This window comes from Numida meleagris, chromosome Z (genome assembly GCF_002078875.1).
Source record: "Numida meleagris isolate 19003 breed g44 Domestic line chromosome Z, NumMel1.0, whole genome shotgun sequence".
Classification (NCBI taxonomy): domain Eukaryota; kingdom Metazoa; phylum Chordata; class Aves; order Galliformes; family Numididae; genus Numida; species Numida meleagris.
The window spans coordinates 72,430,578-72,445,559 of NC_034438.1; the positions used below are offsets into that span (position 1 = coordinate 72,430,578).

General features: G+C 36.7%; 2 protein-coding genes across 15 annotated transcripts in view; both read left to right on the top strand.

The window, feature by feature from the left end:
* LOC110389661 (adenylate cyclase type 10-like) overlaps nucleotides 1-14,982 on the top strand; it is a 451,262-nt gene that overhangs the window by 258,588 nt on the left and 177,692 nt on the right. The window lies entirely within an intron of this gene.
* Nucleotides 1-14,982, top strand: part of KCNN2 (potassium calcium-activated channel subfamily N member 2) — a 96,374-nt gene that overhangs the window by 58,313 nt on the left and 23,079 nt on the right. For 13 of the 14 annotated variants that reach the window (XR_002433329.1, XR_002433330.1, XR_002433331.1 and 10 more), the window contains one exon: nucleotides 12,428-12,569. Coding sequence is in view for 11 of the 14 variants with exons in the window: in XM_021380475.1 (XP_021236150.1) it covers nucleotides 12,428-12,569 (142 nt within the window). In the remaining 3 variants the exon portion in view is untranslated. Of the gene's footprint in view, nucleotides 1-10,265; nucleotides 11,778-12,427; nucleotides 12,570-14,982 lie in introns of those variants that run through there. The other variant, XM_021380483.1, reaches the window with a different exon arrangement.

A 14,982-nucleotide genomic window follows, 5' to 3' on the forward strand; every position in this document is an offset into this window, starting at 1 on the left:
CCTTTTTTGCTTTTTGGTAAATGGATGTCATTAAAATGAGAACGATCCCTACAGGACAGATGATCCGTGAGAGTTATGCTGTCTTGAAAGCAGACAGACTTGAAACTGAAAAACCAGCGAAACCAAAAAGTCTGATTTTTATCCTCATTTTTAGTGAGAAGATAAAGAAGAAAGCAGAAAAGTCAGACTTCATACAATTGCACTCAGAATTTGATATTGACAAGCCACTGTCTAAAACAGAGCAGAGGAAAACATAACTGCATCTGGCATTTAAAACACCAAGCAGCAGAAGCCTCTTAAGCATTTTTTTTTCTGTTTGGACAGTAATTCTCCCTTCAAATCTGACACCGCAGAGGTCTGTAATGAAGATAGAACTCCTTTATTGCCATCAGTGTAGCTAAACACTACGGCTGCATTATGTTTCTGCTAGCCTGACCGAAACTGTTCTTTCAATGTGTAGTTGCATTGTGAGACTTGTGACAGAACTTCTGTCCCGTAGGAGATCTATGTATGCTTTCACTCCAGTGTAAGGCACACAGCAATATGGTGGTGTTTTACCAAAGGGAAACAAAAATTTTGTCTCCTGCATAAGTGACTTCTTGTGACCTCTAGTGGGTGAATGTCTCTAGATTTATCACAGACATTGAGATTTCAGTATTTTCCTAGCCTTCTGGTCAGTGATGAAAAGGACAGAATTGAAAAAGGGGAGCACTTTTTTTTCTTAGTATTGACAGCCTCATGCTGAAGTTTCACACATAACAATATGTTACTAGTGCTATCCTTGGCTTATATGCGATGTAGTATTATATAGTTATATTTTATACTTCTTTATATTTCATAGCATTAATGTATTAATTTTTGCCATCAGTGCATCAGTAACCAACTGGTAGTAAAATCTGGTGCAAATTTCAGATGACTGAAAAGGATACAGACTTTATGTTTGGAATTGTCTTTATAAATATGCAGTAAAATCTTTGTAGTTTCAAGCAGTGTGACTTCTGGAAGGTGATCTTAATGCAACCTTTCATTTTCAGGAAGGATATTAAAATACATTCAAGGAACAAGTGTATTTTGCACTGACTTAAATTAAACACATTTCCAGCCTTGCCTATGGTACAGATTGTGAGCTTTGTCCAAAGAGGCAGATAATTTTTTTTCCATGCAGATCCAGCTAAAAATAAATCCTGCTTTTTGAAAAATATTTACTTCCAAGGTACTGCATAGGGCAGTCTTATTATTCTGTGTGCCTAGAACATTTTAATGAATCTGTAGGTTATTTTACTTTTAAATTCTCATGAAAATGAAATTTTCTCTGACCTTTTTGTGGTCATCTGCTTACAATGTGCTTTTCATTAGAATATGTACTTATGCTGGTAAAATTGTTGACATTCTCATGAAGTTCAGGCATGTAGAATGGGCTTTATGGATTTGAGCTTGTACTTCCTTTCTGTTGGAGGAAATACATCAGCTTCTGCTGTAAATAAGCAAGATACTGAAAAACAGTAGTTTGCATACTGATAAATGCTGTTAGTTCCACGGGAGAAAAACACCTTCACAGTGCCTGGTTTGTCACAAAGTCTCCTTTGAGAATTCAGCATCATCTTTGCTGTGTAATTTGCAGTCCTTCAGTTTTCTCCCATTTACCCACATGCACATCAAGGAGAAAAGAAAGGCTAACCTTTACATCGTTCTGGCATAGTATGGCACAAAGAAAAGATGTTTAAGTGGGTTATTTTTAAGTGCATAATGATTAACTCTATAAACCTCTATTTCTGAAGTTTATCTTCACCAAATTACTTCAGATTCTTTAGACATCAGTTGATTATGTTTGGCAGTCTGAACTTAAAAAAAAAAAAAAAACAGCAAAGAAACAAACAGAAGAAAACAGAACAAAATGAAAACATTCCAGTGGGGGCTTATGAATAAAATAGTATCAATGTATCTCTAGAGAATATATAAGATGCAAAATAAAGGAAAATTTTAGCAGGGAATTAGTTGCTACTGAGTATACAGAATGATTAACTGTAGAGCTCATTAAGAAACTTTCTTTGATTTTTTTCAAAGATTGATATTTCAATAATCATGCAGCTTTATTTTTTTTATTTATTTTCTGTTAGAAACTTTGAAAATTTGCAACAAATCTTAGAAATAATATTCATTCTTACTGTATCCACAAATTTCAGACATTGTACTTTGTAAAATGGATGGCTGAAGAAAGGAAATACACATGAATGTATGTCTTATTTTAAAAGATTGCAAAATACAGCATTAAAAAGTAAAAGTATTGCCCCAAGGTCATTTATGTTGCTTTAGTTTGGCCCAGTTACAGTCATGCATTACAGCATTCTTTTAACTGGATGTATATTTATAGTAGCTTCTGTTTCTGAACCTCATTTGGTAGAAAATGATATAGTGAACGATAGTAAAAACATCTACAGGAGGTTTTGTTGTTTATGCTTTATTAGTCGGTGTGTTTGTGGTCTCAAGACCTTTCTGGATTACTTTTTGAGCTTGGCTTTGAAAGCAGAGCTGTTATTTACTAAGAAGTGGTTTGTCTAGGTTTGGCACTGATGTGTTCCTACCCCCACCTCCTCTTCTAAACATTTTAGGCAGTATCTCTCCAGTAGATTGAAGAGTCATCCTCTTTCCATCTTCAATTCAATTCAAAGTTGAAATAGCTTCAAAAACATATCATGAGGTACCTTGAAAACCTGTATCCTCATGGTAGAACAGTGAGATGAAGATGTCGATATGAACCAGATTTGCCACCCATGGTGAAGGCTCCAGTCATTGAGCTGCTAGGTACCAACGACTCTTTTCCTGCACCTGTGAGAAGCCTGATTAATTGGTTCTTCCCTAAGAATTTGTTGAGGCATGTTGCTTCACTTATGGATACCCGAGCATTTTTGGTGTTTTTTAGGACATACCTCTATTTTTGGCAAAGGGGGAAGAATTATCTTGTTGTGGAACTTCTGGATGTTTAATTTAAGAAATTTATTTTTAAGCATACGTGTTGTTAGAGAGAAATTTGTTGGGTTTTACTCAGTTTTGAGCATCTGGGACTTTGGCAAGTCAAACTCTGAAGTGTGGAGCTGAAAGCTCAGAATGTGAAGACCACCAAAATAATTATAAGCTGCAACAAATTTCGTTAACTTGACGTAGGAAATATTTGTCATGGGAAATTAAAAGATCTATGAGACATTCAAGTCTGTCTTTCATTTCCAAAAATGATGTTGAAAATTTTATAATGGTATTGTATTTGTATTACTGCTGTTCATCTCTGTTGCAGAGCTATACTTAGCATTTATTAAGGTAGCAGTGTGATTTTCATGAAGGCTAAAAAATAGTACGTGGTCATGAAGTTACAGAGTGAGTCACAACACATATAACAAAGATAATGAATTAAGATTGTTCCAGACCTTTCTATAAGACTCAGTACCTATTGCTATTCTCAATCCAGCAACTAACAATAATGATCAGAGTCCAAGTTTACCTCTTAGTACTTGAGTGGTAGGAAGCATGTTGAATTTATCTGCATAGTCTGGACATATATGTAGGAGTGGGAGAGGCTAAAGAGCTGAGCTTTTAAGATCTAAGGAAACTCTGTGGAACATAACAAAACTGGTTTCTGTCGGAAACAGAACAGCATAGGTAGCTTTCAGTGGAACAAGCAAAAACAGAATCCCTGAGCTTGCTCCACAGCATAAGTAAGTTAGATCTATTCAAAATAATACTGTCCAAATAAAACATACGACCCAAATAATTAACACTGGGCAAAATTTTGCACTAAGAATAGTTAATGTAAATTTTCTTTAAGAGGAATAATCAGTTGTAACTGTAATAATAGCTGCTAATGTTAGTCCCAGCTCTTGTTTCTGAGAAATGTGTATTCATACTGGACTTACTTTCTTTTCTATTTCTTTTGTGCATATTTTATTTAAATTGTGCCGTTTAGATGCAGTGAACCCAATGCCTTTTCCTCTGCCTTTGATTTACATTCTTGCGAAGAAAAAAGCAGCTTTAACACTTACATTTTACTTTATCCTTCCACACGACCAGTGGATCGTGACTGAGTTTGGTTGGGAGAGTGTTATTTCGGTAGTTTGAACAGCAGCATGCAATATTTTGAGGTGTTTCTTTTTTTTTTTTTTTTTAACTAGGTTTGAGGGGCTGTGTTTTTACTGTTTATTCCACTTTGAGACACATCATGTAAAATCCCCAAATGAGACTTGTAAAGAAAAAGAATTCTGAAGTAAATGAACTGGATGAAAAACATAACTGGTCCTGACAGACTGACTTCAGATCTTAATGATTCAGGATCAGAGGACCCTTTGAAGCTGCAAAGCTGGCTTCTCTGTTCTTGCTTATTTGGACACTCCACTCGGCAAGACCTCAGGCTACCGTTCTTTCAGATGCACACTCGTTAGGGTCGGGCTGCACTGTTCATTTTTATCTTTTGTCCCAGACACAATAGCAGCTGTTTCTCCACTTCAGTCAAGCTCTCTTTGACATGGTCCCTCAGACCATTTGTGTACAGGTTGTGCCGGAGTCCCCGTGCAGGGTGAGGGCCTCCTGGCTCCTGCCCACCACCTTTGTGGTACGGTGCCATGGGTCTGGACTTCGTGCTGCTAACAGCATGGGTTGGTCAGAAACCTGGAGTGCCTGAGCCCCAGCCTTGTTTGCGGTGGTGTGTCAGGCGGTGGCCCTCCACCAGTTAGCTCCTCCTTGCTTGTTCCATCTTCCTGCCCTCTGCTGTGATGGACCCATGCTTTTCAGGCTGTCTCCAGGGCTGGATGGTGAAGATGACATCTGCGATGTTGCTGCCCTGCCATGAGGTATAACTGTAGCTCGCTCCTTCTGCCCATGCAGATACCTGTGTGTGTCGTTCATTTTTAACATCGCTTCTGCTTTAAATCAGGTGTGAATCATAAAGAGATTAGCAGATCCATCATACATGTTTATAGGTATAACTCAGTCCTAATGCCTGACATTTACTGTTTGCCTCGTGCTATGAAATTTGAGGATTAATGTCTTTTATACATCTTTGTCTTGCTACTGTAACCTTGGTTGTTCTTGTTATTCATATTACTGGATTCAGTTTTAAATCCTCCTAAAATATAATTCTTCCATTGTATCTAATGTCAAGAAATACCACACGTTAATAAAGCTACCTCCTTTTATCTGTATTTAACTTGTTTTTCCCTTTCCATTCAGGCAGCCTAGGAATTCTGTTTTCCAAATCTTACACCGTTTTTGTTTAAAAGATCTTTTCAGTAGCTTTGTTCAAAGAAAAAGAATGCCCTCAGTGCTAGTATTTTCCCCGACTAATTCTGATAGATTGATGCTAAAACACACTGCAGCTAGATACGTATAATTTTTACTTGTTGATGTTTTTTTTTCCATCACTTTCACAATTTTCTGTGATTGTACAGAATTTCTGTAGATCCTTTTCATTTAAAACTGATAAAAAATTGACACGGGCAAATCTTACTGGAATCAACAAGACTGGGACGAATATGGTGTCACATATGCTATTCCAAATCTTAAAGTTTGTATTTTAATGGTTCATGGCTATATGCCAAACTGAGCCTGTACTGTAACTATAAGTAATGTTCGTTTCTCATAGTAACCACACTATTCTCCTTGTCTGAAAACAAGTGGAGATTTTTGCTGCATTAAAGTAGTAAGCAGAAAGGAACAGACAAAAGAGTAGGAAAAAGAACATAAAAACAGGCTCTGCTTGGGTGGAGATGATAACTTTTTTTTGTGGCCAGTGATGTATCTAAGGAGGCACTGGGAGTGTGCTTTCTAAGGTGAAGAATGCTAAAGCTCCAGTAAAGCATTTCAGTTACACCAAAAAACCCTTCAGAAAATCATTTTTGTCACTTATTAATATTTTTCTTCAGAGATTCAGAAGTAGCAACACCGAAGATGAAATGTACCAAGAGGTGAAAAGCATGTGGAAGCTGTTAATAAGTTGCTGTGGGAAGTGTGGGCGTAGCAGAATTAATAGGGAGAAACAGTGCTGCTTCTCATGATGGGTGCAACTGGATAACTCCAGGCAGTTTCTCTGTGTTTTGTTTTGTTTTCTGTTTTGCTTTGTTTTTCTTAAAAGCTGCTGCAGACAGTCAGAATGTAGAGCCAGCAGAGCTTATTCAGGCCTCCAGCACCTAAGGACTTAGAGGTTTAAGTTTCAAGGCTTAGGGTTTAAGACTTAGAAGATAGCTTTCCAAGCTTGTTAGCTTGTTCATTATTCTACTGAATCACAAGCACACTGGAAGTAAGGATATGTTATAGTTAAGTAGAAGTCCCCTAATAAGCATTTTATTTTGTTATTACGCTTCTAAATGTTGAAGAGGAAAAGCATCAGATTTTACATTTTCTGTAAACTGGTAGTTTAATTAGCTTAGCAGTTTTATTGGAATGTTTCTTGGTATTCTTGATAGCTTTCCTGGCACCCAGAATGTGAGATGAAGACAAAGGCATAGTAAAAATTCTGAAATAGATAAGCATGGAAGCACTAACTGGAAACATTTTAGAAGATGATCAGCTGAAACTTCAACAAAAATAAATTGAATTTCTATTTCCTGATCCCAGTGAAAGCAATGGGAATTTTGCTGTTGCCTTCAGTGGAGATAAGGTTTCTCTTCAGTTACACCCCTACAGGGAACAAAAAAAGCCTGAAATTGCTGAAAAGAAAACAGTAGGAGTAAGAATATGATCATGTTGGGGGATAAGCCCTAAAGGGTGAGATTTGTGTGTGTGCTTCTGAAACAAGGCAAGAAAAAGTTTCCATGAACAAACTACCTGAGAACTTTCATACAACTCATTATTTTTATATAGTCTAAGACCTGAAGCAGTAGTTCTAACATTATTCCCAGTGGCTCCTATTTGTGTGCATATACTGAGCGCTCCTATCTGTGCTGCAGTTTCTCTTAGTGGATTGCTGTCTGTCCCAGCTTTACAAGCTTACCAGTTTCCCAGTACTTGCAGAATTGCTTCAGCAGCTTTCCTTCACACTTCTACATTTATTTAAAAGGTAAGAAAGAAAATGTAGTTAATACTTCAAGTAACTTTAGTAACGTTGATGTATTCAATTATATTTGTAACCAAATGGCTTCTCTTGGAAAAATATAAACTCTTTCCATCTCCCAGTGCTGCAGACAGGTATACTGATTTAGCTGAGCATCAGCTCTTTACAGTTCCAAGAAAGCAAGGCAAGACCTTCAGGAGGGTCAGTCAAATAAAAGTGTGGTGCGTTTTGAAAAGAAAATGGCAATTAGTCTTTACTACTGTACTGTCAGGATGCCCCTTGTCCAAGCATTGATACATGAAAGTATTTAGGGGTTTAAATCCTTGTAAGTCTCCACACTTATGCTTAAACTGCGATTTACATTCAAGAATAATGATGAACTTTCTTAGAACAAGCCATTTCACCCTTCTGTTATTGTGTTGACTTCTCTTTCCTCTGTCAGTCAATTTCTTTTAGCTTATTGTTTCTCTCCAGCTTGTCAATATGGTGCACATGCTGCTTATGTAATAATGCTTACTTAACATTTCCCTGTTGGCTTTGTCAATTTTACATATATTTCTCCACTGATACTCTTAACAGTAAAATAATTAGCATTTTAACCTCTGTAGAAGGAATCCAGACTGCTTGATTGCAGCAGTTGTTTTGATTAGGTTCAGTACTGCCACCTATGTGAATCTGCAATTGTGAAATGCAAATATTTACCATAGTGTTTTCCACTTCTGTAGAGTAAGGTTTTTTTGGGTTTTTTTGAACGAAATATTTTTGCTGCTGTTCAAAAAACATTTGGAGATTTCAACTGATGTGATAGAAAAAAGAAAAGGTGTGACATCACCCCATGAAGGTAGGCAGCATTTCTACCAGTGACATCGTTAGATGAGTCGGTGATCCTGTTTTGTCTGAATGCATTTATAGGTTTCTTTTTTTTTTCCTTTATTTAAACAGAAGGAAATCTGTATTAATGGAAGAAAAGCTACCAGCATCGACTGTCTAAGAAAGACTAAACTGGCACACTTAGTAACAGAATGGCGCAGTGCTGTAAATGTGTGCTAATAGGTAGTTAGATCAATCAGTGTCTGTGCTGATTCTTGACAAATTTCTGATTTAATGGTCTGAATCTGTTTCCAGCCATAGTCTGAAGTTCTTAAGGCTTGACAAGAGCAAACTGCCCAGATTGGCTTCATACTTCAAGCTTGGGATTCCATTATGATTACTATAAAAGCTGACCAATTTTTTTCCCAACAAAAAGGATAATCTTTTCACCTTTATTTTCAGTTGTTTCACTGACTTGATAAAGAAAGCAAAACCAAAAAGTTGAAAGTTATCAGAGGTTGGCTATAGAGGCAAGGTAAACTAAAGTGAATCTGCTAAGCATCAATTAATGTGCCAGCGGTTAAGCTAAATATTATAGTTGATTTCCTGTTACTTATTACTTTTTACGGTTAATGAGTATCAGATGTCAAGATATCCATGTGTGATAACTGCCTGAGGCTAGAAAGCAGATGTTTTATCAGTGAAACGAAATATCATCAAATAGAAGTGTAATTCTGAAGGAGAGCAGAACTGAAAATGATGATACTGATAGTGAAAGCAGCAGAAAAGGGCTGTTGTTCCATAAAGAATCTGGAATATTGCTTTGAGAACCCTAGCAGCTGAGGAATATATTTATGTCTTCCTGAGATGAATGGTAAAACTCCCACTCAGTTTGGCTTGGAAGGGCATCAAGTTACTCTATTTTTGCACAAGTCTAACCATTCAGCTATTTTTGGTTTAAATTAGAGTAGTCTCAGGAATGATACATGCTAGTTAGTGAGAACTGACTGGTGGCGTTTCACAGGAGGAGGCTTTTCTGCAGAGTAGCAAGTTCCAGCTGTAGTGCCACCTGCCTGCTAGCACATTCATTGTTGGAGAAGGAAAGCAGAAGCAATAAATTATACTTCTGCTTGTGCAACATCAGCCAAGGATTTTCGTGCCTCCGGGGAGTGCACAGCTTTTCTAAATGTCCCCTTATTCTGCTACTCTGTGAGGCTGGATGTCATCCAGGAAGCCAAACTGTATATAGCTGCAGTTTTAACATAATTAAGTGCTAACTTGTATCTTCAATTTTAAGTGACTCATGGTGTTTCTGGTCCAAGTTTTTATTGACTAAGAATAGTGGAATTTAAATATTTTTTTTAGTGATTTAAAAAAAGCTATATTAAGCATAAGATTTTTTTTATCAAACTAAACCTTAATGCCTAAAAGTATAAGTTTTAGAATTTGTTTTGTAATGACTGGATTTTGCATTGTCTGGAACTTATTTTCTGAAAAGAAGATTTTATTTATTTTTATTTTCTTCTTGAGCTTTTGAGTTTCCAGGTTTTATTTTTCATAGCACTCAGCGTGAATGGGTAGTTTAGGAAAACTGCATTTGAATTCTGCAGTCTGTTGTATCCAACCTATCTTTCATGACCCATCTGGAAAGAGGGAAATGTCTGTAGAGGTTGATGGCGGCTAACAGTGAGTGAGACGGCTCTGTTCCAGCTGTCAGCTGGGGGTAGCTTTTATCCTCAGTACAATGTCCATTACACCAGCTCTACTGGAGGTAGTCAGAATAGTGAAGATCACCGTGATGTGGCTGGCTTTTCTCAAGCCTTATGGTGACTTGAGAGACAGAGCTTAGAGGTGCACTGATGGATGAACATGGGAAAGTTTAATTCCTGCTTACTTTCCTCCATTGAATGGAGAAGTTCAGTCTTTATAGTTGTGGTCACTTTGAAAGCAAGACAGAAGGGCAAATTTTTCTGTCTGCCTCCTTGAAACAAAGCTCAGATGCCTCCTGTGCTCCTTTTCAGTGGTTCCCGTGGCTGTACAAATATGACATTACAATTTCTTCTCTTTTAAGAAATTACTTTCCTTTTTTTGATACAGAAGTAGTAATTTGGTGGCGGACACAGTATAGCTAAAATCCAAACTTGCAGATTCTGCTCTTGCTCCCACTCCACTGGAAGGAGACTCCTCCTGCCAGCTTGGTATTGAGTCCCAAGTGATAGTGTTGCATAATGACATAGCATAGCACTTGAAAGTGTATTCATGTCATCTTACCAAAATCAGAAGGGTTTATGCATGTACCAGAACTGTTAACCACAGAGACTCAAAAATCACAAGCAGATTAGAAAAGAAAACAAAAAAAAACATGACAAAACCTGTCCATCTCCCTGTAAATCTGGCAAAGAGCAGGATTATCAGGACAGTAACCCTGCTTTACGTTGTCTCAATTTTACTGGGGGATTTTTAATATGAGGAGTTCCTCATTCAACTTTCCCTGTACAGCAGTGAGAGAACAAGTATTTGTAATTGGCTTCTAGCCAGTGTGCTTTGCCATGCTTGAGCAGTTGAGCCCATGCAGGCAATGCGTAGTATTCTTTGCATCTCAGTCACAACAAAATCCTAAGTACTGATGATGATTTTTAAACAATGTGCATCATTTGACTGCTGAACTTAAACCTTAAAATCATAAAAAGATGAGAGAGATTTTGGTGGTTTTTATTGGAAAGGTGTTTGTTTCATGAACTTACTGAGTTGCATTTCTCTTCTGTTTTCAGTCATATCAACATTTCTATAGTTAGCATCACATAGTGCTGAAATTTTAAAAGATGTAAAAATTCAGACAAGATGTAGGAAAAATGTATGTGTGTCTTTGTAGGTAAACTGTTTTCTATCTGAACTACAGAAACGACTGGGTTCAAAACCTGAAGATGAGCATTAAGGAAATGTCTTATAAATACTTACGTGAGCATTTATTATTATGTAACTGACTTGCTGGCTTTAGAGTATGTGTTGTGGCTTTAGCTCTCTTCTGTGAAGCTCATCCAAAGCCTCTGGGTTGTATCACTTATGTGATATTCTGTAGGGACTTGCATGATGCACGGGCTCTCTTCTTGCCTCCTGAATGGCATAAATATGTCTCCCTCTGCAGGCATATATTTTGCAGCTGTTATATGCTAAGTTTGCAAAATGAAGTCTAATAGATGTAGCATTTAGTGCAGACTGGAAAAAAACAATGTCAGATCTCTTTTTGTTGTGCAGAGCTTTATGGGAATGAGTTAAATCAAGTTTACAGCTCTGCTGTTGTTACTACCATTGTTGTTTTTCTGGCTATATTTATTTCTGTCACTCTTATCATTAGGAGCTCTGTGTGAACTATTACCACATTTCTCTAGATGTGGGACAGAACAAAACACCTTCAAAAATTTGTATGAATTGTGTGAGAGGGACAAAACTGAAACTGGCAGAGATGAGGACACAGGCAAACAGTGAAACAGATGGGCTGGGATCAATTGGTGTAGTCTCTGGCAGGTAAAGTGTTTGTAGGTTGGTGTAATCATCAGTGTATAGGTGAGACTTCTAAGAAAATAACGAAGTCATTTTGCAGATACTTACAGTAAATGTAGGGAGTTTTTCTGAGTGTTTCTTTCTGGTTACTCTGTATTCCTGCTCCATTTCTGAGGGTGAGTTCCAGGAAGAAGACCAAGGCAGTTATTTTGGTGGTCAAAAGAAGGTTGCTTTCAGATTTGAGTGAATCCTCTGACGGAACTCTTTGACTGATTTGGAGACTGGCTGAAATGATACTTGTGAGGATCCAATGGCATCAATAACTAACCTGAGGCTCCACGGCAGCTTACAGGGGTTACTGCAGTCTTGAAGCTGTTGCAGATAGCAGTTCTGTCCATCCATGTTAGGCTGTTAGACCTTTTTCCCCAACAGGGTGAGTGTCAACAACAGGTTTTATTCCTGAAATGTGCCATTGTGGCTTCCCAGTTGATAAGATATATGGGTCATTTGAAGATGAACGTATTCATCAGAACTTATTTTCTTTGAAGGATGTAAATGTATTAAATTTGAATATTAAAACTAAGACAACAAATGGCACATAGGAAATTATATTTAATGGCTGTCAGCACAAAAGGGAGGTTTTCATAAATATAAGGTGAAGATTTGCTATGAGTTCTGTTTGCCCACACATCCTTTTCTGACTTCCATGTATGTCTCTCATTGCAAAGACTACAGTCGACTGATGTCTCGTGACACTGCAGAGGATTAGCAGGACTTGTGCCCTGGTGAAAAAAAAACAACAACCCAAGAGATTTATGCAATTTTAATGATAGTAACGGAACACTGACATACAAAGTGTCTGGAGAATCACTTCTACTTGTGCTATTATGGTGTCTTCATTTTCTTTACAACGTAACATTTTTAATATGCATTTTATTGAATTCCGTATAGCTGTTTTTAAAAAACAAACAACTGTAGGATACAAGAGTGGTTTTATGGCCAGTTGCTCAGATTTCTTTATTACAGCACTAAAAATTAACTGAAATTTTTGTGATAAAGTATTTGTTTTCTTCTTCTTTCCAGGTACCATGATCAGCAGGATGTTACTAGTAACTTCCTTGGAGCCATGTGGTTGATCTCGATAACTTTTCTATCCATTGGATATGGTGACATGGTACCTAATACGTACTGTGGGAAAGGAGTCTGTTTACTCACTGGAATCATGGTGAGTGTTTTTGAATTTATTCATTGGATGTAAGATTGTCTGCTGCAATTAATCCCAAAACTTGTAGTAGTCATAGAGAAATTTTTATTTGATAGCCTCTTAAAGTATGTAGACTTACTTGCATCTTGGCCCTTCATCCCATGGTAATAAAGGCTTTACTTCCTGTTGAGGTAAAATTTAACAAATGTGTAATGAAATACATGGAAACAAATTCCACAGTGACCTAATTTTCAGCTTCAAAATTTTAATAGGACTTTTCATTAAACAGTAACATACTACATCTTCTCAGTTGTTTTTGGACATGTGTAATTGGACCACTGCTAATAATGGACCTACAGTTCTGCTTTTTAGTCCTTAAATTAGTCGCAAATATAGAAACGTGATGGTTTGTATTCTGATAAAGCATTTTACTTGTACCCAGTTCTCTGCGTTATTTCTTACAATTTAGATAACATACTGTATGTAGTATTCCATTGCTTTAAGTGGATTTATGTAGTGCAATTGTTGGTGTACAAGCTTTTGTTAACATTGATACAATGCATCAATCATTGTTAGGCCATGCATATTTAGTATATATTTATTAACTGTTCTGCATATGTGGTTTAAATTTTTCTGTATTACACAGAATTGGTCAGACTTAGGGAGTAGGACAATATATCAGTACGTATTACAGTATCTGGGAAATCTATTCATATCTACTGTAAATAGGAAAAACTCCTGATCATGCCATTCTTATTTGTATTGACTCCTGTATACATGGCTCTGTGACTGAGATGAGCACTGTACATACTACCTATGACAGTTGCATATATGTTTCTGAACTCTTGCCACTGATCATAAACAATGGAGCTCGATTATCTACCTTCTGTTAAAACAGATACATTGGGATTATGGCTGAAAACAAATGGTAACAAAAAGTTTTCTCTATTAAACAGATGTTTGGAAAATTTGTTTTCTGTAAAAATGTATTTTATGTCCAAAGAGTAAAACAGATTAATGCATTTTTGTGATGTTTTAGACTTTTTCCTTTTTTTTTTTAAAAAGCAAGCAAACAAACAAACAAAAACATCTGGTAGGTTTTGGGTCACTGACCTTTACTAGAAAATACTTCCACTACATTTTTCTGGTAGTGGCAAATGCATATCTCTTTAAATACAGTTTGCAATTTATTTGGAAGATGGAGGCTGAACACAGAGGAATTACTCAGGTGGTTCTTATAGAGCTGGTTGTCTAAGCTCAAATCTGCCATCTCTTGTGTTATGTTCCTTGTTTCCTCATTTTGAGCTGGATTTTGATGCCTAAGAGAATGGAAAGTGGTTATAAGTTCATTAGTAAAAAAAGGAGGACAAGCAGCATATATTGCCACAGGGAAGTATACAGAACTCAGTCATAATTTCCTTCTTTCCAAGCACTATTTAGAAATAAGAAGCAAATGCTTCAAAATGCAAGTATCAGATCAATACTCCTCCTCATTACCATGTCTGACTAGACTTTCTGAACAGAAGAAAGTTAACCTAAATTCTAGGTTAACTTGCACACCAATTGTTCAGCACTTTTGGCATTTCAGTATGAAAAAAATTATGGTAACAGAAATCTTAGGTGCTTCAATGCCATACAGGAGTGCAGTGAGAATTGATACTAATCCATGGGTTTTGCTCTGCCGTTGGGATTACGGTAGTGTAAACGACAGCAGCATCCAATCTGTTATTTTACTGGCTGCAGGTAGGCGTATTATTTTATTATGATGAAAACAAGGTAAAAACAAAAACACAACAACGGGCTCGAGATTATTGCACGTATTATTCTGCATACCTGTGAATTAACCAGATAGAAAATGAACTAATAGTGCATGTTTGTCATTTTGCTTTTCACAGTCCTGTTTACATTGAGGTGCAAAATAATATGTCAGCTGTTTCCATTGCTTGGGTGAAAAAAATGAAGTACTGTTTGCATACCGTTTGCACAATAAAAATATTTCTTTTTCACAGCAGAAAGAAGATATGTTCATTTGAAAATTAAGCTTGTAAAATGTACTGACACCTTGCTGGTTTTTTTTTTTTTTTCTTTTGTGTGTGGTTTTTTTTTTTTTTTTGTTTTTTTTTTTTGCAATTAAATATTCTGCAGATACTTTGGAACCTCTAAGTCTCTAATCAGAGTTGCATGGTAATGAGTTTGGGATAAATAACTTCTAGGGAAACATTCTTGACAAAAAAATAAAAGGGGCAAAGTCGCTGGTACGTTAAAACATCTCTGAAAGCTTGACACCCCTAATTACATTCTAAAAAAATAACAGCAAAATGGCTTTGGCAAATGATCATCTTTCAAAAGAAAATTACAGAGCAATGACAAATTCAGATCTTGGAATTACTTTTCTTCCTTTTTTAATATTTTTTATTTCCTGGTAAGGGATCTG